The 25,485-nt window shown below is 35.4% G+C and overlaps 3 protein-coding genes and 1 long non-coding RNA gene across 6 annotated transcripts; 2 read left to right on the forward strand and 2 right to left on the reverse strand.

Annotated features, from left to right (window-relative positions):
- Positions 1-76: 76 nt before the first annotated feature.
- LOC124409425 (angiotensin-converting enzyme-like) lies at positions 77-5,171 on the reverse strand. 3 transcript variants are annotated; one of them, XM_046887027.1, is made up of 13 exons: positions 4,916-5,171; positions 3,772-3,909; positions 3,527-3,685; positions 3,235-3,334; positions 2,947-3,090; positions 2,554-2,857; positions 2,210-2,362; positions 1,943-2,067; positions 1,327-1,502; positions 992-1,152; positions 805-927; positions 390-574; positions 77-313 (listed from the first exon to the last, which is right to left on the reverse strand). In XM_046887027.1, exons 2-13 carry the CDS (start codon positions 3,841-3,843, stop codon positions 195-197), a joined length of 1,821 nt encoding a protein of 606 aa, XP_046742983.1. In that variant the 5' UTR covers positions 3,844-3,909; positions 4,916-5,171; the 3' UTR covers positions 77-194. The 3 variants fall into 3 exon arrangements, with proteins under 3 accessions (XP_046742983.1, XP_046742981.1, XP_046742982.1); XM_046887025.1 differs by lacking the exon at positions 4,916-5,171 and adding an exon at positions 4,493-4,763; XM_046887026.1 differs by lacking the exon at positions 4,916-5,171 and adding an exon at positions 4,493-4,758 and having other exon boundaries at positions 77-292.
- On the forward strand, positions 1,143-1,570 carry LOC124409428. The gene is made up of 2 exons (XR_006929514.1): positions 1,143-1,353; positions 1,430-1,570. It is a non-coding gene; the product is annotated as an uncharacterized LOC124409428 (long non-coding RNA).
- On the forward strand, positions 2,668-12,189 carry LOC124409424 (dnaJ homolog subfamily C member 10-like). Its single transcript, XM_046887024.1, has 13 exons — positions 2,668-2,683; positions 6,435-6,555; positions 7,198-7,351; positions 7,529-7,745; positions 7,928-8,139; positions 8,378-8,602; positions 9,359-9,571; positions 9,735-9,861; positions 9,939-10,157; positions 10,438-10,713; positions 10,928-11,204; positions 11,290-11,488; positions 11,672-12,189. Coding segments are annotated over exons 2-13 (2,352 nt in total). The 5' UTR covers positions 2,668-2,683; positions 6,435-6,553; the 3' UTR covers positions 11,903-12,189.
- Positions 12,190-13,075: 886 nt separating this feature from the next.
- LOC124409239 (protein masquerade) lies at positions 13,076-22,920 on the reverse strand. Its single transcript, XM_046886741.1, has 11 exons — positions 22,561-22,920; positions 17,404-17,711; positions 17,256-17,292; positions 16,753-17,156; positions 16,282-16,479; positions 15,972-16,092; positions 15,522-15,710; positions 15,131-15,386; positions 14,710-14,987; positions 14,359-14,513; positions 13,076-14,276 (listed from the first exon to the last, which is right to left on the reverse strand). The coding sequence occupies exons 1-11, from the start codon at positions 22,673-22,675 to the stop codon at positions 14,109-14,111; spliced, it is 2,229 nt and encodes a 742-aa protein (XP_046742697.1). The 5' UTR covers positions 22,676-22,920; the 3' UTR covers positions 13,076-14,108.
- Positions 22,921-25,485: the final 2,565 nt, after the last annotated feature.

The raw sequence follows: 25,485 nt of genomic DNA on the forward strand, positions 1-25,485 counted from the left end.
ATTTTCTATATCAAATTGAGATCTTAGTATGGTATTGGAATAATGAATTTGTAATTTTCGAAATTTTCCTCTTTTCGATTCACCATTCAATCTCTCAAGTACCAGTATATTAGTTTAGAGTTGAAAGCACTACTTTCATCATAAAATAAATAATCCATGCCTCTGTATATACATTGGTGAAATAAGTCCTGCTTTTATGTTATCCAATATAAAGTGTTCAATATTAATAACAGAGCTATGAATGTTGGCTCTAAACAAATGGATTTGCTTTTGTACCAGTGTGCGAAAAGTGCTGAAACAGAAAGTAAGATTTCTACGATTACATGAATTTCGTGCCTTGTTAAAATGTACAGTCGAGTTTCCTGTAATGTTATGTTGATTCTGCTGACCTGTGTCTTCCTGGCTAGTTATCCAACCTATTACTGGCTCCATTTGATTCTGTCGTCTTAGCCATTGAGCGAGTGGCTCAAAATATCTTAGCATTGCTCCTGCATCGAGCCGATCGGTTCGACCACGTGTCATCTCTCTGATTGTATCTTTCCAGTTTCGTGATGAGCCCACTGATAAGACGTCCCTAAAAAATTCAAAATAATTTTGTAATGAAATGAAAACCATGAAGTTTGAAATACTTGCAAGTATAAAAGATTAATGTTGAGTTTACTAATAATTATAAATTTTAGACCAATCAGGAAAAAGAGATCATATATAAGAATGGCATGTAATTCTTGTCTCATCTATCTATATTCATGTGCAATCAATTGCTTTGCAAAGATGTAATACTTTAATCAGTATCTTATCACTTACGAAAGTAGGCGACCAGCTTCACGGGAACGATAGAAATCACAAGTATGTAGCGCTCCTACATGCCCAGCCACGTCGCAAAGTGATTCAAATAGTTGAAACTGCAACACTATACCTACAAAGTATCTGAAAAAAAGTGCGCGTAAAATTTATGATATAAAAAAGGTCACCTTCGATATCAATTACTAACTTTACATAAGGAATGTCAGCAGGAACATGGTACTTTGATGCTGGATCAAAATGACTTTCTGATCTCGTTACCGGTGGTACTATGCCTTGATATTGTAATCTCAGCTCCCACCATCTTGTCGTCATATCAGCATCACCATCGCTGAATACTCTCCACCTCCACTAAGATTGGGTAATTCATTTAGGAAAATTAATCTTTCAACTGGGTATATTGAGGGTATTGTTTCAGATAAAAATTTTAATTTACAATGAGACTAATGTTGGGAGAAAACTTAGTAGTACTTGTGTAGACATTAGAATGCGGAAAAGAGTTTTGTAGCACATAAATTCATTTACCTGGTCAACGATGTATGCAAATGGCATGTAAGTTACTTTTTCCAAAGCGATCATTATTAGAAAATTAATATTGGATTCATAATCATCTGTAGAATTGTTATAGAGTCCAATTCGATGTAAGTGCTGTGGGGTCATTATGGAAAGGCCTATGGCATCGCTTACAGCCTCATGAAATCCTGGAGTAATATCATTTAATTGTGGCAGATATCACAGAGGATTCTTAAATTGCAAAACGCTCAATAGAGCAAAGCAAAGACGATAAAAAGATTTAACATGTCGTACCCCGACGACGAGGGTGACACAACTCAACTGATAATTTTGAGTTGGAACCATATTTGGATTTGCAAAGATCGAATCTTTAAGCTTGAAAAGTGACATTTCTGTAGTTGAAAAATTGGCCGTCACAGAGCAGAGAACAACAGGTAACTTTCATAGCCATGCAAGGCTTTTACTCATAGTTATTTGCTTCTATTGAAAAATTACAATTTTTGAGTTGTGTCATGCTCATCGCCGGGGTGTAATGCGCAAACATGAGGTAAAGGGGCCAACCATATTATTATAATTATTAGTTTGTCAGTACATGTCTTGAGATCATCAATTTTCAGTGGTTATTTACCTGGTAGTGCCTCATTACGAAATAGTAGTGGTTGATCTCTGTATTGTAGGTAATACTGTAAATGTGCCATTTCATGGTGGGTCGAGAATAGATCTTCCATATTCACCCTAGTACACTGTTTTATTCTGTAATTCAGAAAAATGATTTTTTTGAAATTGGTAATTAAAACAACTGCCTTAATATTGAATACTCTGTGTAATAATTTCATAAACTTCGATTTTACGGATTTTAACAAGAAATTAAATTTATTCTGAAAGTTCTGTTTACCTAAAATCAATTCGATTACAGAAGTCCCAAGCACTTGCTGTACATTTCACTTCTCTGTTAGTTGGTTTCTCAAACATTGACATACGCCAGAATTCAGGTGGCATTGGTATCATTCCCATAGATGTGAAAAATTCTTCGGCAATTTGAAACATTCTGAAAACCAAAATGTGCAAATCGAATGAAAAAGCTGTTATGCTGATACTTCCATGGGACATCTGGCATTACGAAGACTATATAAAAACTATAATACAAACAAGTCTGAACCCCTAATGCAAGCTTCTATCATAATTATTTAATCTACGTATGTTCCAGTAATACAACTGGATACACATGGCTGATTTTACCTTAGCGGTGAAATACCTTGAAGCATCATATCCAAAGTGACGTCTAGTTTCTTAGCTGCCGGAAAAGGCTGAACTATATCATAAATTCCTTGCCAGTTTTGAGCCCACATGTTGCCTAAAATATGAGCAGGTAATGGACCATCTTTCCTTATCACATCACCGTATCTGTCAATTAATTTGTGCCTGGTGTAAGTGAACAAGTGCTTGTATAAAGGTGTAACAGCAGAAATGACTTCGGCAATATTTTGCTGAAAAGAATCGTCTTCATAGTCTTCTCGCATCTGATCTCCTGCGTCAGCAAAACCTGTGTACAAATGTATTGTACTAGATTTATTAATTCATATTTGTTATTCAGGTTTCAACTCAAATTAATCAGTAGTTCTAGACGTTTACCATTCAGTCTTGCAGCTTGATTGGCGAGTCTTACGTATCTCATATACTTATTTTTTAAGGGCGGTCCAACAGCCTCATGCCAAGCTCTCCAGTAATATAATAGTTCTTTGTAGTCTCTTGACTGAGCCATTATTTTGTTAATATCTAGATACAAAAATATTCATTGTAAAAGAGAACGATTGTTTTTTAAAGTAATCAAATTATTACATTCAATTGTTCAGTGCAGTCATGTTGAGAATTGTTTCAGTGAACAAATTGACACTCTTTTCTAAATACTCATTAACATACCTGGATCCAAAACTAGATTACACTGGTGCTCGTTTTCTTTGTATGAACAGAGTCTTGTTCTGGTGTAGAGTTCTTTCATCTCAGCTATCAGATGGTAAATCTGGAATATATGAGTTTGAGGTTTTTTAATTTCTGTTGCGAGAAATATTTATATGCTCTAAATCATTCGAAAACTCGAATTTCATTTGTGTAGTAAATTCAAACGTGCTGCAACTTATGTTTTTTACATTTTATAATGATTTCCAGACTATATTTCTTATTTTTATATATGAAATATAGTAAATTAAAATACCTCGTTAAATTTGTCATCAGTTAAGGAATTACGTCCTCGAGTTGCAACCATTTTAAGTTGTCGTCTTGCTAAAGGATCTGGTATTCGACTCCAAGCAAAGCTAACAGCTTTTCTCCAAGATGCTCTGTCGAATTTTGCCTTCAGCGTTTGTTCGTCCAGCTGATTAACAAGATGTAAGTGTCACACATGTTTATCAAATTCGTAAATTCAAACAGGGTAAAATTGAATTGTCATTATCTGGTTACCATTTTACGTCTATAATTGTCTGTTATGTTTGTAACAAATTGCCATTGTGCCGCAGTCACTCTGTTACACATTGCTGATGCTTCACGGTCATATTCTCTGAGAAACTGTAAAGCCTCACCCAAATTCACATTCAACCCCTATGAAAATGAAAAGTGTATTAGGTTCCAAAATGCACAAACAGTAATATTAGTATTAGAGTTACTTTCTACGACTTAATCAAGAAATTTTACGAAGTAATTCATGTATATTACGTAAGAGATGCTATGTTGTCAGAAATTTTTTTAATAATTCCCATTAAGAAATGGATTTACAGTCACGGAAATAAGGATTGGTAGCACTTTATAAAAATTACATAGTAGCCTACATATTATAAACAGTGGGATAGTAAATAAAAGAAATTAGAAATGTAAATTCAGCTGCACCCAACCCACCATAAAACGATGAACAGTTACTGTGACTATATACTGATCTACGAAGCATGTCGAAGGATGCTACCTATCAAACTGTATCATCTCTACTGTTTAATATACTGTTATTCTCAGTATAGTTACACAAAATCCTGTGAAGCTAAAATCGAAAGTAAATTATCTGTGGTAATAGATGAAAATGGTATCTTTTTAAATCCATATATTTGAAATGTATCTGTCGAACAAAGGATATGGAATTGGATACAGAGTTAATACTTCTGGTAAAAGCACATCAAAATTCACTTTGACTTACCTCTATATATCGTTCGTCAGTTTTCTCAACAGCAAATACGAAAATTAAGAAAGTTCCAAATATTTGCAAATTTTGAAACTTATTCAACAGTATCATTCTATTATATTCCCCTGCCTTTATCTAGTGTGTTGAATTTATCTACTTGTACAATATGTTTGATAGAATATTTAAATGAATATGAAGCACTGAAACTGTACCAAATATCTATTACTTGAGAAAATGGAAATTTTATTAATGTACCATTAGAATTTCATGTAATTAGTGTAAATTAACAAATCCCATCTCTGATACAGACAATTAAAGACAAATTAAGAGGAGAGAAAAAATAGAGAAAAGAATTTTTATGAGTAAGTTTTATTTAGTCGTAGAATGCAAGGAATAGTGTGATGCAAAAAAAATATTTTCTGTTACACAGTAACTGACGACTATTGTTTATCCTTTCATTCTTCTATTTAAACCTCATAAATGCAACTATAACACGTTTGAATACTGGGTATAGTATTCGAAGAACTTATTCGATTCTCTACCAAATCCTTGCAAAGACTGAGACCTTTTAGATGTAATTTGATGGGTCTGACACTGTGCCTGTGTATGTTGCAGTCAAAGGAGGAAGGGATAGGCATCGTCAGAGCGTAAAGCGTGACTGTCCAACACGCTATGGCACACGCCAAAACCTTCCGTATTACATCTATTATATATATATACTGTTATGTATGACGATAATTTTTTGAACTTATTTTAACTACAAATCACAATAACTAGTTGGTATGGCTTTGAATTAGTTTAAATAGATACCATAATGTCAACAAAGAAATTTGATCATCTCATAAGCTAACAGCATTGCGTGTGTTTGCATCTGTGATATAAATGAATAATCTCATCACTGAATGATGACATAGTTGATGATTTATACAACAATTAGAGGAACTGAGTGAAAATAGAAGGCAATTAATGATTCTAAAGACAAATTATTTTCATAGAATGGACACACTGAGCTTCGTTTTTATCTATTTAGATCAAATAGAGATTAATGTTGTTTGTATAACATTAATCTCAAAGCACTGAATAACTATATTTGTAAATAATCGACTCAGTTTTTCAATTAGGATCTTATAATTAGTAAAATTTGGGAATATACCGAATTCGGTATGAGACATGTCTGAGTACATTAATTTAATTGTCAGGACTTTCAGAATCTATGGTATGTACTCAGAAGATCAACACATATTTCGTCGATGTAAAACCTACATATATTTGAGGTATACAGTAACATTTATTGTAACATTGGTTCGTCGTTAAAATCCTAGTGACGTATTAAAAATTAAGCAAAATATAATACTGAAATAAAGTATTGTTAAGGGGGTTCCCTGGTCGATTTTGACGTTGTCGTACATATCTCCAAGTATCGAAGTCTACGTATTTCAATCGCGAAAAAGGGCTTAACAGCCCTATTTTATATAAACAATTCTTGACAAAAACACTCATCACATTTTGTATTTGACGCAGAAATAAAAAAAATGGCACGAATTCTACGAATTTACTATTGTGATTCCATGGAATCCATGCCATTTCTATATGTCTGCGTCAAATGAAAATGTATCCAAGTGTTTTTGTTCGGAATTGTGTACAGAATCTTTTTCACTTCGTGGATTTTAATAGTTTGCGATATCTACGACAACATTGAGATCTATCAGATTGGAGGACAGGATATTTGGCGCTCTTTCATTCCTTGATAACCAGTTTATTTCTCTTTATAATTATAGTACAAATCATTATAATTTTAACAATTGAAACAGAATTATTTGTTATTGCCACTGTTATTGCCATACAATTTTTGACAAAGGTGAAAAACACGTGTCCACCGAAGCATGCCATGCGCTGTAGATTCGGCGGTCTGCCAGATAGATTCGGATAGTTAACCTAAACAAGTGTCAAATTGTAGGTAGCTAGCTGGCGGCTTGATGTCGTGGGCGGCGAATATGCTAGAAGGAGAGAGCTGATAAGATCGTCACAAAAACTGGTGTGACTCCACGTAGTTGATGTTCAAAAATCATAGTAAATATGTAAGTACCTTTCTTAAATATACGTGTCTGAAAATTATGCACATTCTCATTTCTATAGGTTAGAATAACAGCATCTCTACCCTAAGATAATAGACGTACTACTTTAGGTTGATTCTACACGTCATGTGTTTAGTCTCATTGTTTCATTCCTTCCTATTCGATTATTCTTGTGATAATTGTTCACTCAGGAATCGTATTTAAATTCTTTAACAGTAAAATCTTCATATTATTCATTAATAAACTATGTACCACTTTGGAAAGATTTTAGTCTAATTACTCTCACCAAAATGACTTACACTCTTACAACAGAGAACAGAGTAGTTGAATTCGGTTAGGTAGACCAAGACAAAACTTTCCTTGGAACCATTCTTTGTTCCGCTCTGACCGCAGCTGACTTCTGACAAATTAAAGTGCGAGACAAAGTCACATACAGACAGTCATGGTTCGCTGTATTTGACGCAAACAGAAATAAGGGTAATCTTCTTTACCATTACCGAAAGTTGTTCATTATTCATAACCTTGGAGAAAATAGCCTGGTAAAATAATCCTTAAGCCTGGAAAATTGAGCATTGGCAGCAGTTACATTTAGCTGTTCAATAATTTCATTGATCTCTAATACTTTTCTTGTATATCCAATTTCAGGTATTGCAATATATTTGTATTGCTGATTGTAATCTCATTATCTTATGGAGAAGATTATTATGAGTTGCTTGGAATCAAAAGAGATGCCAATGACAAGGAAATTAGAAAAGCTTTCAAAAAGCTGGCTGTCACCTTGCATCCAGACAAGAATACAGTAAATTATTGAATCAATAATTAAAATCTGATTAATAAGCATATAAGCTGATTAATATAAAATTTGATACTATAGAACAAGTTAAAAAATTTGTGTTATATGTACGAAGATAATGAAAACTTAATGCTCAACTATCTTGATAAATCATAAGGAATTTCGTCGATTTACATTTTGCAGAATGATCCCGAGGCTCATAACAGATTCGTAAAACTCACTACTGCTTATGAAACGCTGAAAGATTCTGAAACCCGAAAGAAATATGATATTTATGGTGAGGAAGGTCTCAACAATGGATATAAAGCAAAGCAATATCAGTCTTGGAGTTATTATCAGCATCAGTTTGGGATATATGATGATGATCCTCAAGTAGAAACTCTCAATAGGCATGATTATAGTGAGTGTTAATGGTTGCAATATATCTAAATTTTAATGTGAAAACTTGTTACAATTCAGTTCAAGTTTTCACTTAGGAAGAGCTATAGATAAAATATATCTGGCTACTTGCCAGCTAGCAATAACAGTTCAATATCTTATGTTGAAATTTGAAATTGATTATAATATACTATTTTTTGACAGATGAGAAAGTTTTAGACTCTGACAGTATTTGGTTTATAAATTTTTATTCGCCGATGTGCAGTCATTGCCACCATTTAGCTCCTGCGTGGAGACAAGTGGCTAAGGAATTAGAAGGAGTTGTTCGTATCGGTGCTGTAAATTGTGAAGATGACTGGCATCTTTGTCGCCAAATAAATATCAGGTCATATCCAACGCTGCTTTATTATCCTAGAGTGAGTAAATATACTTATTAGTTCATTTGTATGCAACATAATCAATCTTGTGAAGGGAAACTGTTTCATGCATGCTTTAATTATACTGATGACTATGAGGAAAAAATCTTTCAAAGGCTGAATTGCGCAAGTGTATGTTAAAACTTTGATAAAATTTTTCATATGTGACCTCTTTCATTTGAATATTTTAACAAGATTTAATCAATAGCATTCAAATTGTATATCTCATTTTTTCTAGCATTCCACGCATGGTGCGTTGTATACAGGAGAAAATACTCGTGAAAACATAATCAGCTATGTTTTAAGTCGATTAGATGTTAAAGCTTTGCCAATTAGTACATCACTGGGTAAACGACTTATTCAAGGTCTCGAGCCGACCGAAGGTGCGAGTCTATTATTTATTTGTGGTAAAAACCGTGATTGTTTTACGGCTGAAGATCATCTCAAAATAGCTGCGATTTTGGTAAGTATTTTGCTTGTCATACCCATATATATCAAAATTACCGCACTATAGATGAATTCTCAATATTAGATTCTCATTATCAAATTACATATTATTATTCTACTTCACCTGAGTCATTTCACGTCGAACAAAACACTTTTGAAATATCTCCATTGTTAATTTGGCTGACTTTTTTTCTGTGTTCCATGAATAAAAAAAAGAGATTTTGTTTAGTGAACGTAGTATCCATATTTTCGATTAAAGAATACAATTTCAAATTTGGAACACATACTCTCCTTCATTTTCAAACTTGATGGGTTAATGTACAATTAGTACATGAATACAACCATTTTTTTTCGGAATTTAATAATTGGTAGTCGACAACTTAAAATAAGATCAAAGAATTCAACTAATGAGATTCACGACCAAATAATTATATGAAAATAAATTATATTACATTAATTTGAAGAATATTTTATGTCCTTTCTGAAGTCTCGTGGTTTGTTCAATTATCTTCTTTACTTTTGAAGGTACAGCCACTACAACGAGAGCATGTGTACAAAAACTTGAAATTTGAAATTATATTCCAAAATCGAAAACATAGAAATCAAATTTTGGTTGTGAAATGTGTATCTCTTCTTTTCCATTTGTACACCCTTCTGTAATACCTATATCAGAAAAATTACAGATAAATTAAAATTGCAGATCGATATTTTACGTACAAAGTGTTTGGTTTGACATGGAAATATTCATGTATTTATAACGGTTATTTTCCAGAACAACATGGTTACTGTACGAATTCTCAGATGTTCAGATGATGAATGTGATGATACGATTCCACACGACGTAGGTGTCGCGTTCCAGCATAACAATAAGAACATATCTTCTGACCCATTATTCTTTGAGGATATAGATGATGTACAGATTCTTGCCAGGAAGGTTTTAGAGCAATTACCGGAGCCGCAAGATCTGAACCAGGAAGATTTTTTGGTATATTTTTCTTACTCCAACTTTATATTTAGGGAAATGCACACGATTTATAATTAAAAATATTTCTGAAATAGTGCAAAGGCATTGGTCCTTGAAAAAACTCAATTGTAGGTTCTGTTTGAATAGTTCTGGTTACAACTATTATTGTCATTACTTTATTCAGGGTATAAGAACACGTCTTCGATCAGACTTGGATGCTGGTTGGTTGATATGTTTCTATATAGGGCATGCTACGCAGTTAGATGTACAGTTGAAGAAATTACCTGGTATTATACAGAGTATAAACTTGGGTGGGTATCTATTTGGAAAAGGTGCATTTCATACCATTTTTATTACCAGTCATTGTTAATATGGAAAAATATTTCAGGAAAAGTAAACTGTGGAAAATATTCGGACCTATGCCAAAAGTTAAATGTAAACCATTACCCTGTGTGGGGAGTTCTCAAACCAGGTGGAGCATTTGAGTTGCACCATGGAAAAGACTCCGTTCACGATATTGCCAGTTTTGCTACTGAAAGTATTAGGGCAACAAATGTACATATGCTATCAGTTGACGAAATATTGTCAATTATGAACAACAAAAAAGGTAATAATACAATAAGATTCTGAATTTATGTTGGGCTGTGTTTTAACAACAGTGAAAACAATAATAATAATAACGAGAATACTAACAATAGCAGTAATAATACTTTTTTTAGTTCCCTGTGATTATGTTCAGTGATTTCTGAAAGTTCACAATATTCCAAGTTTTATTCCCTAGCTCAGAGTATGATATGGGGAAAAAAAGGTTGATACACTTGCTAATAAATTGCAATGTAGTAAATTTTGTTGACATATTTAATATATCCCACTTCGTTCTTTTATAGATAGTGAGGCATGGCTTGTTGACTGGTTTGCGCCATGGTGCCCCCCTTGCATAAGATTCCTGCCCGAACTCCGCAAAGCATCTTTACATTTTGAGCCGTCTGTTGTTCACTTTGGGACAGTAGACTGTACTGTACACTCCACTGTCTGTAGACAATTTAACATACGCTCATATCCGACAGCAATGTTGGTAAATAATAGTAATACAAATTTATTTTCGGGGGATAAAGTTGCTGCTAGTCTTGTCGAGTTTATTACTGAGATGAGAAATCCTACAGGTAATTAATGTAACAAATTATTGATCAAATCTTCGCAAGTCGTTCAAATAAGAAGTGCGACTAGCAATATAAAATGAAATTTCATTAATCGATGAAAGTTTTTGTATACACCAATTGTCAAAAATGGATTTATGTGGCTATTTGATACTTTTATTGAAAACTTATTATTTTGATTGCATGAATTAATGTATTTACATATTTTTTTCTCTCACAGTCATAAAGTTGACAACAGATGACTTTGATCTCAAACTTGGTAAGAAAACAGTTGATGAAATTTGGCTTGTTGATTATTTTGCACCTTGGTGTGGTCCATGTCAACAATTAGCTCCTCAATGGACGCTAGTTGCCAAGACTTTGCAAGTCTTGCCATTTGTGCATGTTGCGTCGGTCAACTGTGAACTGGAACCGTCACTCTGTTCAAATCAAGGAGTACGTAGTTACCCAACGATTAGATTGTATCCTACAGGCAGTAAGGGATTAAATCGTGTTGCGTAAGTAATCTAGACGGAAATTGCAAATTTGAAATTGAATACACTGAAGTTGAAGAGTATTGAGTAAGAATATGATTATATGCAGATTATACAATGGGGCAAGAGATTCTCTGTCTATGTTGAGTTGGGTAACAGAATTTCTACCTGTAATAGTTGAAAACTTGAATTTTGATCGTTTCGATGACGTGATTTTACCACGCAAGGAACCTTGGCTGGTTGACTTTTATGCTCCTTGGTGTCACCATTGCATCGAGCTACAACCTCATTACAACATTGCAGCGCAGGTAATTTGTACTATGATTTTAAATTAGCGGTATAGTCTGCAATGTAAAAATAAGATCTGTGCTTACATTAACGACAGTGTCACTGTTTCCAAAAATTTCTTGGTGATAACAAAGACCAACACACTTCATTTAATTTTTATGTTAGTTGTTCAAAGTAGTAAAAATTTCGTACACATGTTCCAGATACTGGAAGGCAAAGTTCGATTTGCAAAAGTTAACTGTGAGAAATACAGATCACTGTGTAGAAAAGCTTCAGTACGAGCATATCCTACAGTCATGCTGTACTTTCCTGGTCAACAATACAGTAACGAATATGACGGCAGTCAAATAAATACTGCATCAGCCAGTAAAATCGTAAGGGATGTTGAAACATTACTTTCAACAGCTTCAAGATCGAAACGTGATGAGCTATGATAGGAATCAATTTTCCCCTGTGTTAAAAGTCCCTAATTTACCTGAGAATCTCTACTTAAGAAAGCTACCTTTGAGGAGTTTTCGCAAAATTCGCATGCGCTAGCAAATTATAAAGACAATATCGTATTTATGTAGCTTGCTCATAAAATTTTATATATTTTGTACTAAAAATTCGGAAAAATATAGACATAGAAAAATACTGCACCCGTTACTCTGAACTCTCATCGTTAGTTCACTACCATTTCTTTTCTAATGTGTTCATTTTTTTACTGTATATTTTGAAGAACCGCTTCATGTTACCCATGAACTTCGATATTAAACTTAAACATTGATTCGTCAATGTCATTGAATGGAAAATATTAAAAACTGTGCATTGAATAGAATTAGCGTTTTTTGTTCAAATACTGTGATGCTGCAGTTTCTAGGGTTGAACCCAAAATTTTTAATTTTTCGTTCAATAGACAGCATTTATTAATATCAGTGTATTGATATTATATATGGTATTGGCAGTGAAATATTTTTTTCTGCGATCCAAAAGTGTCCACGTGTAAAGGTAGTTTTTTGAAAATGCCAAATATTGTCAGATCTATCACCACTTTATTGTGCGCTTTGAAAGATATTCAATCTAAAAATTATCAAATTGACTTAGGCTGTCACGAAGGAATTATAAACATTTCAACACAACCATATATACAGAAATATATATTTATACAGAATTACTCATACGACGCAACTCTAAAGTTTATAATAAATATATTCACCCAAGGTACATACAGCTACTTATATATTTACGTGCCTGTGTGTATTTTACGTAAACAGTGTTCATTTAAATAAATGACAGCTTCCTATTATTGTATTTAGAGTGTGCTGGTAAAATTTTTATTCGAAATGAACAACTTCACTACATATTTTTCTTCAATAAAACGTAGTTAGACACTCACTCTTAAGAATTTTACCATTTTCTTCAAAATTCATTTCAGGTCGTGAGATGAAGTTGAGTAAAAAATGTTAATACTCATGTAACAGTAATTAAATCATATCAGGCTATTATATTGCATTATAAGTATTTAGAAAATTTAAAATGTTGGGTAAAAATTTAATTCTTCAGTTGACATCGTAATGTAAATAAAAATCGGAAATAACACTAAAAAAAAAAAAAAAAAATTAAAAAGGAAAAAACTTAAGTGTACCAATGATATGAGCAATATTATGAATGATGCATTAATTTACAAAGCGAGTAAATAAGTATGTACTTTCTGATAGTTCGAACAATATTTTGCAAAGTGAAAAAATTTTCTTACCAAAGTAATGACTTGACTATAAAAATGTAGGTATATGTATTTGAACATAGTGCATATTTCTGATCTTTGTCGCCCTTATCTAATTTCAAATTAGAAGACAAAGTGACACACTCAATACAAAAGATAAATTGTCAACCAAACATTCAATTAAGATCCCGCATTATATAAAGTGTCTATTATTATTCTCTGAAGTTACATGTCTCAATTTGTATCATCTCTGTTACCGTACATACACATGTGATAACTTGTTATTGATGCAAGTGCTTGAGATTTAATGAGAGGTTTTCGTGATATTTTCGGTAAAGAAAGAAGCTTATCTTCCATTGTATCCTCAAAGAATAGATATAGCTGCGGTTTGTAACAATACCTCTTCTATCAACTAGTAGATATATCAAATATATTGTCATTGCAATGATACACGATATATATTATGTAAGTCAAATGAAATGCTAAAGAATTTTGATAATCGTTTCTACCACTTGAACGGTTCACTTGAAATACAGTCATATTTTTTAAGCCTAATTTACAATAAACATAGAGAGATGATGATTAACATAAAATGGTTCATAACTGTCAAGTTGTTTCAACTGTTGAGATTATGAACCATTCAAAGTTGATGAGTAATGAAAATTCGATTATTCTAGCAATCGAAAGATGGTTAAATACTTGATAGAAAAAATGAAAAAAAATTATTAAGCCATCTATTCTGCCAACCAATTTGCTAAGAAAATATCGGATGTATCTATTGACATATATCTTATAGGGAATGAAAAGAGCTTGTTGATTGTATGAAGGACTTTGATACAGGTAGATATATAGCCCAAGTATTTTCAGTCACAAGAGTAATTGGGGTAGCAGTAGTTGTGCAAATAAATAAATAATCCATCAAACATAGGTGTAATAAACTATAGATTATTCACGGATATAATTTGGTTTATCCATCCAATGAAAGCGGAAACTTTAACGTAAACTCCAGGTACGTCTACTCTGCCACAACCAAAACCCCATGAGACTAATCCTGCCAGTTCATAGAATCCATCATCCTGGCAGACCAACGGTCCTCCACCATCACCCTGTGAATGTTGAAGAAATAACGATAATACCACGTGGATATATGATTACATCTTAATTAATACTGGATGCTATGTTACTCACTTGACAAGCATCATTGCCCTGTTCCCCTCCAGCACAGAAACTGCTTGCTGGTAATATAAATATTTTTTCTGTTACGGCATTTACCTTCCTAATGCATTCAGGATCGCTTACTATTGGTATTTCTGCTTCACGTACTCTTAACGGAATAGGCCCAGCTGCAATGCGGTATGTATCAGTTTTATGACATACATAGATGATTTTTTTTTAATAATCTAGTTCACACTATGTCTTTTTGCAGAATAGCATTAGTATGATACTTGACTGTGACTTTAAATTCAAGAACAACAATTATTTGTAACATTGTTGACATGTAACATGAAACATTACATAAGCTTTTCTGCAACAACTTACCTTCTCCCATGTAACCATAGCCAGTAACTGTGCATCTTTTTCCAGCTGTGTGGCTGACACCTCTAGCTGGTAAACAAACTAAACATACACCTTCCCTTAATTCTGCCTGCCCATGTAACTTCAAGAGGGCTATATCATTGTCGAGGGTCTGGCTATTATGATTGTGATGAATGTATGTTGTTGCAACACGCAAGGTTTGAGCGCCAGGACTACCATACTTGCGTGTAAGATCATGATCACCAACTCTGACGTATATCGCATCACCGGAGCGGACAATGCTGAAATTTTTGGAGGCTTTAAAATATACTTCATCTATTCATATTATTAAAAAAAAAAAAAAACAGAAAAATGCCATGTGAAAAACTAAACAGCTCCCTCCTATGCAGGATATAATGGCATTGGTTTGTAGTGTGACACTAACTTGGTTACACAATGAGCTGCAGTCAGAACCCACTGCGTCCCGATCAGGGCGCCGCCACAAAGGTATTGGTTCAAAGAATTGATAAGTGCCACCTGCCAGCACCATTCATTAGCATCTGCGTCTTCTCCACCTACTACTCGGGCTTCTCTAATATCGTTTCTTGCTTGTAGTGGACCTCGTGAAGTTCCTTTGACACCGCAGACATATTTGCTGTAAACTGGTGCACGCGTCGTGGTTGCTAGAGTTGTTGTCTCATCTATAATATGTATCATCAGGTTGTATGCATTTCAATTGATATTTATATTGGAGATATTACCGATATTATAGGTTGTTTTTATTCCTCATATGCTGGTGAAATTTTGAAGTAACTATTCTAAATTTATTTACTTACAACTTGGAGTTGAAATCATTGTTGTATATGGTCTTGGAGTTGAGTTTGGCATAAAAACGGTGTCGTTTCTATTTGTGGCTGATTGTTGATTGGAACTGTCACCCTGAAGTTCTCTGATAATTGATTTTGGGGCGCAGCATTGATGCCCCAATTTCTTGCACTTGAAGAGATCCGTCATTTCAGCATTCCCTATGCACAAACACTTCTTGACATATTTTTCTACTTATAAACGGTTTCATCTGAAAATTAATTGTTTCAATATGCAATACTTATACATTAAAACTGTGCTGCAAAAAGACGCATAGCAATGTATTTTAGCCACTTCATTTAGTTGTCGACATGAATTGGAAACTTTTTGATATTCAGAAATTTTTGGTTTTCATGAATTAAAATTTTAACAAGTGATAGGATATAATCAAAAGGCAAAGAAAAAACACAGAGTACACTTACTGAAGCACGTAAAAGACAGATAGGAAACTATACATGAACCAGGGCATTCTGGACGAGGATCGGGTGGTGCAGGAGCTACAGTTGTTGTTGGCCTTGGCGTTGTGGGTCTGGGTCTGGGACGCTGTAAAGACTAGACGGTTAGTTGCAACCAGTGATTAAAACTCACAATCATAGAATATCATTGTCGAACACAAAATTTTTCTCTATTCCATAACGTTAATGTTACAATTCACCCTATCACAGTTAACTATAAAGAAAGCAACTACATTACTCGTCGAACAAACACCATTCAAATAAGCAGTATGCTAACCGGAGATGGACTTCTCGTATCGTCACAACATATCGTGCTTGCTGAACAAGTTGACGTCTTAGGTATAAGAACGTATGGCCGTTCGCAAAAGGCTGCCATGATGTTCAGTATACAAAAGCCTGGACAGCGAGGTAGTTTTGATGGTGGTGGTGGTGAAGGTCTGGTCGATGGACGTAAAGTTGTTGTGGTACTCGGTTCCTAAAAATTGAGAGAAAAACGCAATAGCATTTAGTTATTTGAGTCTCTCTATATGGTAGATATTTTACTGGAAATTGTTAGCAATTTATAATGATTTTCAAAAATATTATCACTGAAGTTTATGTTGGGAATTCTGTTCGGAAAATTTTTCTTTTAATACATTCTGTTATTGAAATATCATTCAAAAGTTCATGTGAATAAATTTAATAGGTATTGAGAGTTCTCGTGGAAATTGTAATACGTAAATAGAGAAAACTGTTCACGTAGAACTACCGTCTTTTGTGGGGTGTCAGTTATACAGCAACTGCCATCATTCGGACACTCTGCTTCGCTGTCAATATTGTCACAGAAGAGAGCAAATAGGCCACTGACACATTCACCTGTGCATTGAATTGCAGGTTTTGATTTGGGAGTCGTAATGCTCGTAGTTGGAGCAGGAGTTGAACTGGACATAGTTGAGGAAACAGTTGTAAGTTGAGTATTCTTTGCTGGTGTAGCCATAGTTTTGCGTGTTGTATTTCGATTAATGACAGTCAATTCTGGTGGTGGAGAATCACCATATATATCACGAGAAACACAACATCGTAATCCTTCCTCGCACAGGTCATCGACAGCTAATACTGCTTCACAATAATCAGCCATTCGATCCGGCACACATACTCCGGCACATTTTTTACCTGAAAGAAGATCATATTTTAAAGAACACTGGTTCACATAATTCTATCAGTTTATATTTCAGACATTTTATTTATGCAACAAACAATCCCTTGGCTTACCGTCTGACAACTTATCCTGTGCTTCTTTTTGCTTGGCCTAAAAAAATTCATTTAAAATATCATTCAATTGAAGGAAGTCTGTATAGTTATCTATGTCAACTGCATTGTCCGTAAGATCGAAAGTATTAAGTCTTTACATCACATTTACCGTAGTTGTTTTTAGTGTGGTAGTATACAACGGTGTCGTTGACGTAGTAGTCGTTGATAGGGTTGTCGGTGGAATTATAGTTGTAATAGGCTTAGCTTCCGTATTTTTCGTTGTGTTTTCACTACCCTTAACATTTGGTGAATCGGCAGAAATGGTATTGTTAGCTGCTTCCACGCAGCATCGCATACTCGCAGATGGACACTGAATATCTTCCAGTACCTCGTAGCATATCAAAGTTGCAAACGCGTGAACACATACTCCAGGACAGTCTGCGCTGTTTGCAGTACTCGTTATCGAATCCAATAGTCCTATAATTAAGCATTAGGATTAAGTAGAATCCTATGACTTGCAACAGCTTTGCAAAATTTGTATATTTATCATTTTTCAACTACCGTAAATTCTTACTGTCGAAATTTCCATGAACAATTCAACTTTTTTAGTTTATATGAACATTAATAATACACTGGAAAACACAAAAATATCTCCGAGTAAAAAATGAATCACATATATTTATTCGAGAACCGGAAATGAATATCTCGGTTAGCATTTGAGACCGCAGACCACTTAACGAAAATTCATGGTATGTGGACCTTTACTTAACTCAACTTTGTTTTAAATTGTGGTTCCGAGCCATTTTATTCATAGTGAAGTCAAGTCTTATTATGGACCTCCCTAATGAAAATGATCATGTGTTAAATCATAAAAGGTTTCGAAAGAATTCAGTCTGTCATGGATCACATGACTTATCTTGTAAATTCGATAAGATATATAAGAAATCACATAATAAATTACAAAAGCACGTACGAATCATCAGATATACTAGATCAAAAATCATATAGTTATTTATATAGTGACTTATTTCGATAAAATATATTCGCCATCACGTGATTATAGTTATATGATTTTTAATTTAGTATATTAAATAGATTTGATGATTCGTACATGCTTTTGTAATTTATTATGCGATTTCTGATACAGTTTATATTAAAATTTTACAGTCAACTTTATAGTGACTGAATTCGATAAAATATTTAAGAAATAATATAATTATGGTTATATAGACACTCCTGTAATTATGGTGTTCGGTGAAACAGGGGAAACGATTTCTAATTATTTTCCGTTCAATTTTCTACTACTTTAGATTTCTCAAAACTAAAATTGTCCATGTTGCAGAATCAACAGGATTAGAGATAAAATTAGTTATTTGAGTTCCATTCATCTTCATACTGCTACTAATAATTAAAGTATTCGATTGGATAAGACGCTTTCATATATCTGGGTTATTCGCAAAAATACATTCGTATTCCAAATCTTGTGCATCTTTATTGTAACGAGGATGTGCTACACATTTAGAATAAGTAATAGAGTCTATTTGCTCGCAGCGTTCCACACTGCACTGTAAGAATTTCTCGCAAGATTCACACTTCGTAGAAAGTTATTTGGACATGTTCAACTTAGTTTCAATTTAAAAGTAGGTGATCTGACGTCCCATCGCTAATAAGACGATGAATCACTTTTCACACACCGTGAATTCATCCTGAAACGACATTGCATGTAATAAATATTCATCCGTAGAAAATGAAACATTGTCAGTATTTCCTTTTTCGTCTTTTTTAAAGAGGAAATACTGTCTTTCAAAACAATTTGATCTATTATACACATTAGGGCATTAATTCTGATGCGTTGTATGGTAGAAGAATCTGATGTAAGGTCGCAAGTGATAGATAAATGTTTTATTGTAGTGATAGGAAAATTTGGCATTTCAAAATGTAAATTAATATATGTTATTTTTATTACACCACCGGTTGAATATCAGTGATAATATTAATGCATCTCACAACGAATCGAGTATGCTATAGCAGCCGTTTAGTACCGGCGGCTGGTAATTAGCTGGAAGAATGAATGTGCACTTGAGGATCCGTGCGTGAAAGGCTGAAAAAAAACATCGCAAAAACTCACAACTAGGTACACAAAGTTGCAAGCCCAGACAGGAACTCGTGTTCCCGTTAAAAAGAATACCAAATCAGTGAGTGCCTCCCCCCTTCCCTGATCCCACCTCCCACAGCAGGCTCGCGTCCTAGATGGCGTGGCCCTCCCCCCCGGTCTTCCCGGAGGTGCGGAACGGAACGCCGCCACCGACTCGGATGACCCATCGAAATCCGAAGTCTTTGAGGCTTACAATCAGATAAGAAGAACCAACGCCTGGAGAAGAGGCGGCAGGTCATTGTCACGTATATATTCTAGTGAAGTATATTTTATTATTATACACAGGATGTACACCGTATAAGACATGTTTAAAAGTTTACAACCAAGCGTTAAATACGTAGGTATAAGAACAAAAGAAGAAGTTTGAATGACTGTTTTCAATCGAATATCGTAACGGTAATGACTTCCAACGATCAAACGGATTCATCCGACGGTTTATACTCTTTCGACATCCCGTCTGTGAAAATATTCGCATAGAATTATGCGTTGTCCCGTACGTATGCCCATACTCAACGCTGTAATCCCGACGTCGGCACATCGGCAGGCATAACGGCCCAAACAAATATAACGGGAGTTAATAAGCAGCGCACGAAGCAGAATCGCGTCTCCCCCTCTTTCTTTCGCCTCATCTTTTCTTTTTTTTCTTTCTTTCTTGCTGTATGTATTCATTCTTTGTATTATTTTCTCCGCAACTTCTCCGTACCCCCGACTTGCGTGCACGTGCATACGTATTCCTAATAAGTCAATAGCCAGTTGATGAATCTAATTTATCGACAATTATCCTCCCACGAGAGCACACGTGAATGCCCATTCAAACATCCTGCGTACCATTTAATTTCTTTCAGATCCTTAAAATTCACCTTATTTACTGACTAATATTTGCTAGTAAATCATTCTCACTAAATGTGCAAAAAGACTATCACTAGCTACCAGCATTTGATATTTACGCACGATGTACGGCCTACTATATGATCATCGCGAGACCCGGTAGATCGTATATTAATTAAAGCTCCACGTCGAGAAGTATGCATGTGAGTACATGCTAAGTAATTTTGCTTAACGGCACAACATCCTTCACCAATTGGAGCATCAATGACGAGTTTAATTTACCGCCATCATATGTGTCCGACTGACGGTAAATGGTCCTCACAAATTCTTTAACCTCTCATTAATATTGCGATACGTAATGCTATACGTGTTAAGGTAGTCCTATACTTAAGACATTTATAGAGCTGGCAATAATTCTAATGCAATAATAAAACTCATTGAGCTATCGAACCATGTAATACATTGGTATCTAGGACGAACCAAAAAATGCCAGACGACGAATTGTGCTGGATTATAGTATCACAATATCAATTGCTCTGTGTATAACTTTTTGGCACACAATAACGGACTTTGAATTTACTTGCGTTTGTTAGGCCCAAGACATGCCTCGCATATTCACGTGAAAATTTTTTATATAAGGTACAACGACTAGTTCACGCTCACTTTGAAAATTAACAGTTTTCATTGCGAATACTAAAATTACGATTTTCTACGTTACTAATTCACTGTTCGCCTACCAATGGTACATCATGATGGCAATGATTTAAGTACAATGAACTCAAACTAATATTTTTCTACTGAATATGTAAGTATTTTGCAGCAAGCTTGATAAAATGTACATCGGTACTTAAACCATTCGTTCATGCCAATTTCAATATTGTCAAAATTTTTTGGTGATTCATTTGGTAAGGAACGATCAGTATATCATTAACCCCGGCCCACACTTTATCCGTTTCAGAAGATCCTCGAATGATTAAAAAAAAAAAATTTATCCGACTAACGACGTATGATTTACACGTGATGTAATACTTGCCTACAAATATACCGTAATTCTAAATTAGCATTAAATTGATTTCTTTTCAAATGGAATCATAAAATGAACGGTGCTGTCTGTCAATTGTAGGCCACGCTGTTTAGTGTGCTTAGATTAACCGAAGAAGTGCATTTCATGCATCATGGTATTAAGAGAACGAGGGCAAACTGTTACCGTAAATTATTCAAGAAATAGACTTCCGCGAATTACTTTAATAGAATTAAACGAAGGTTTGAAAAATGCTGGTATAAAATAATGATAAAATTGAATTGGATTCGATTTATAGTTAGAGAATATACGCAAAAAGTAGTAGTAAATTCTTAGTACAGAGAAATAATGTAACATTCTAAGCCTTTATCTTAGTATTGATTATTTACACCAAGTACATTTTATTGACTTATTAATAAATATTTTCTTTGAGTCCAAGGGACCGATTGAAGTAACTCGAAGACACAATTTACTTGAAAGACGGAACTAAGTAATGCTCACGGAGTACAATTGAACATTGCATGTGCATGTTCAATGTGTACATTTCTGGACTGAGTAAGTTTCATTTACGCTATCATTTTATTAGGTTACTGTTACAACATTGCGCGCGCCGAGGTCGAGGAAGCGAAACAACTAGCAGTGACTTCCTTTGCTTTTTGTAGACGCTTGTCTGTCCTGGTTGCGGAAAGTAGTAAAAAGAAAACGTGCTTCAATTGCCGACACAGTGGTCATATCCAGATCAGACTGCAGGAATGAATTAAAATTTGCCCCTGGTGCGGAACAGATTAGTCCCACTTATAAGCTGATTTTGCTTCGCTGTTACGGTTAACACTAAGGAATACATACAAGTTCATTAATTTGCTATTCACTGGGTATGCCAGATAAAGCAGCGCCTTGAATTTGTTCGCATAATGAGATGCTAAGCACGATTAGACCGTTTTTAAGCTTCCTGGCAAGACGCTATGATGAAATTGTACAGTTATAGCAACTGAACTTTGTAGATTTCCGATCCTTCAACCAGATTTATTCACCGGTAACGATAAGAAACAGTGATGCGAATGCCAATGCTCGAATTATTATAATAGGAATCACACCTTCATACCTGTTAATAATAAAGGTTGAAGAAATATCAAAAAAAAAGTGATTATTTTTGGCACAGAGGTGATACGAGACTATAAAACGTTAGTGTATAAATATACTGTATGCAGCAGAAACTAAAGAAGACATAAAGAAGTTTGCTAGTCGTAACTAAACAGGAAAAGTTGAAGAAATAATTCCATGAATCCAGGAATGGTAAGACGGACAAATGTCTTTTTTTTTACCAGAAAAGAAACTCCCAGCGAGGGAATCGTCGTCCTGGGCATTAGTTGACGCAAGGGCGAATAAGAAGTAAACGACGACGAGAAGGCCCCCGCCAAATGTACCGCGTAGGTGCATCTCGCCTTGCGTTCACCAAGACAAGATTGACAGTCACTTGACACTGGGTATTCACTTGTTGCACGTGGTTATATCCCTGCGCTTGGTTGTACTCGGTTTACTCGGTCAACCGGTGCTTACTGATAGATTCTCTAACCGAACGGTACGGGGCCTCATCGCCTAACTGACCGCGTCGAAACACTATACTACCGAGTGCTGGGGCCAGGTTGAGGGGACCCGTGTTTCTTGACATACACCGACGACTTGGAGAAGCGCTTCCTCGTACGTACGTACGTACCTGTACTACGGCTGCATTCTGTGGTTCCCGCCCAACCCAACCCCACCCTTTCCCATCCTACATAGGATACGGCACAAGTACACCTCTATGGCACACGTACGTACAGCATGTGTGTACCTGCATCCTTCGCCATCCTTGACCACGTCTTTTTCCGTCCTACCGCATTCCTATTCAACCATCGTGCCGCGGAGGAAGAAGAAGTCGAAGAAGGTGAAGGAGAAGAAAAAGAAGAAGAAGAGAAGTCGTAAAGGTGGCGGTGGTGGATCAGCGACCACTAGACACACAACATATATACATGTATATATGTATAAGCATTATATATATACCATTGCATTTGTTTACCTGTATATATACTGTACGAGTAACGGTACTTTGCCATACACGCGTGCTCGTCGGGCTATCTGTCAATAGGCGTTGATGACCTGCCTCTGCCTCGGGTATCTTGGGCATGATTCTCTACGACGGTCTATATTATGCGCTATGTAACGGAAGCAATAAGAGAAACCAATGAATCAGTAATCGCGAGTGTTTCGTGCGCAATTTTTCTACCCCATTGCTGTGTATGCTTCAGACTTCTTTCTGTATAGGTCGTAAACAAAGTTGGCAATAAAACGCCATACAGAAATATCAATCGTCACGTGTTATGAGGGATATTTCGTTAATTGAAATTTTTTTGGCGCAGAGTTAGTTATTACATGAGTAACGGACGTAAAGCAATAATATAAATTATAGCTCCAAGAAAAGATTTGCGTGCACCATGTGTACACCAATAAGCTTCGTGTTTCTGCTTCGACCTGAGTGCACATGCCGATCCGATGCATCATTATGCGACACAGTATTGTCCTACGCAGAACATCATCCTCGAAGCAAATTTGTCAAGAGAATATGATCGAAGATTAAGTTTCTAATGTATGGGCTATTTTTGAAAATAAAAATTATGTTATAAATACAACTTCTGAGATATCTTCAGCCTTATTTCGGATTCATTGGAATCTTTTCTACTTAGTGCCACTTTATACTTATTTTTCATATGCTTACATAAAGGCTGGAGCGACGTGAAACAATGCGGATCTAAAGGTTGGTAATCGTTGAACACTGCTACAAGTACTCTGGTAACTAGTCAGATGACCGATCAACGGACCTGTGGGGTAGATAAATATAACATTATAATAGTTCTCCTAGTAGCATAAGAAAATCGAAAACTGATGTAACAGCAGCACTAAAATAGCTACAACTCCAGTCTTTTATATATTGAAAGTTCTTGGGCATAAGGACTTTGTACATACGTGCACGATGCACATGTTTAAAATTCATGCACTGTTCCGAAGGAATTTTGCGAATCGATTTCGAGACCAAAAATGTATCGCCCATAATAAAGTGAGGCTAACCCGGGTGGTTTTTGGGCGAAATTTCCACGAATTTGAAAATAATGCAGCCGATTCTTTCGTGCACTATTGCATCGTAATTCTGCAAGATAAGTCCGTTGGACGCATGGTTCAAATACGCTGCGAGCGACACATAGAAGGTTACAGGGAAAAAAAAAAGACTTCCTACCGTCATTTCTCTGCTGCTGGTCCTACGCTGTTTTCGACGTGTTTTCTGAGTTCCTTGGGGTCGAATTACTCTAGAGTGGCCATACAATTCGATTCGGAGACAAAAAATTGTCGGCTCTGAAAATGACCAAAAAGGTAAGACTAACCCCTTTGAATTTTTGGCGAAAACTTTGACGATTCTGAAAAAAGCTGCAATCAATTCGATGGGGCACTATTCCGACGTAATTTTGCGAGAGAAATCGATTAAGCGCAGTCCCAATACGCTGCGAGCGATAGCTGAAAAGTTACGGCCGAAAAACTCATGATTTTCATCGTCATTTCTCCAATGCTGGTCCTACGCTGTTTTTGACGTAATTTTTGAGTTCCTTGGGGTCGAATTACTCTAGCGATGGCTATACAAATCGATTCAGAGACAAAAAATTTTCGGCTCCGAAAATGACCATAAAAGTAAGGCTAACCCCTTTGAATTTTTGGCGAAAATTTTGACGATTCTGAAAAAAGCTGCAATCAATTCAATGGGGCACTATTCCGACGTAATTTTGCGAGAGAAATCGATTAAGCGCAGTCCCAATACGCTGCGAGCGATAGCTGAAAAGTTACGGCCGAAAAACTCATGAATTTCATCGTCATTTATCTGCTGCTGGTCCTACGCTGTTTTCGACGTAATTTCTGAGTTCCTTGGGGTCGAATTACTCTAGAAATGGCGATACAAATCGATTCGGAGACAAAAAATTTTCGGCTCCGAAAATGACCAAAAAAGTAAGGCTAACCCCTTTGAATTTTTGGCGAAAATGTTGACGATTCGAAAAAAAGCTGCAATCAATTCGACGGGGCACTATTCCGACGTAATTTTGCGAGAGGAATCGATTAGGCGCAGTCCCAATACGCTGCGAGCGATAGCTGAAAAGTTACGGCCGAAAAACTCACGATTTTCATCGTCATTTCTCTGCTGCTGGTCCTACGCTGTTTTTGACGTAATT

This window comes from Diprion similis, chromosome 8, assembly GCF_021155765.1.
Source record: "Diprion similis isolate iyDipSimi1 chromosome 8, iyDipSimi1.1, whole genome shotgun sequence".
Lineage (NCBI taxonomy): Eukaryota > Metazoa > Arthropoda > Insecta > Hymenoptera > Diprionidae > Diprion > Diprion similis.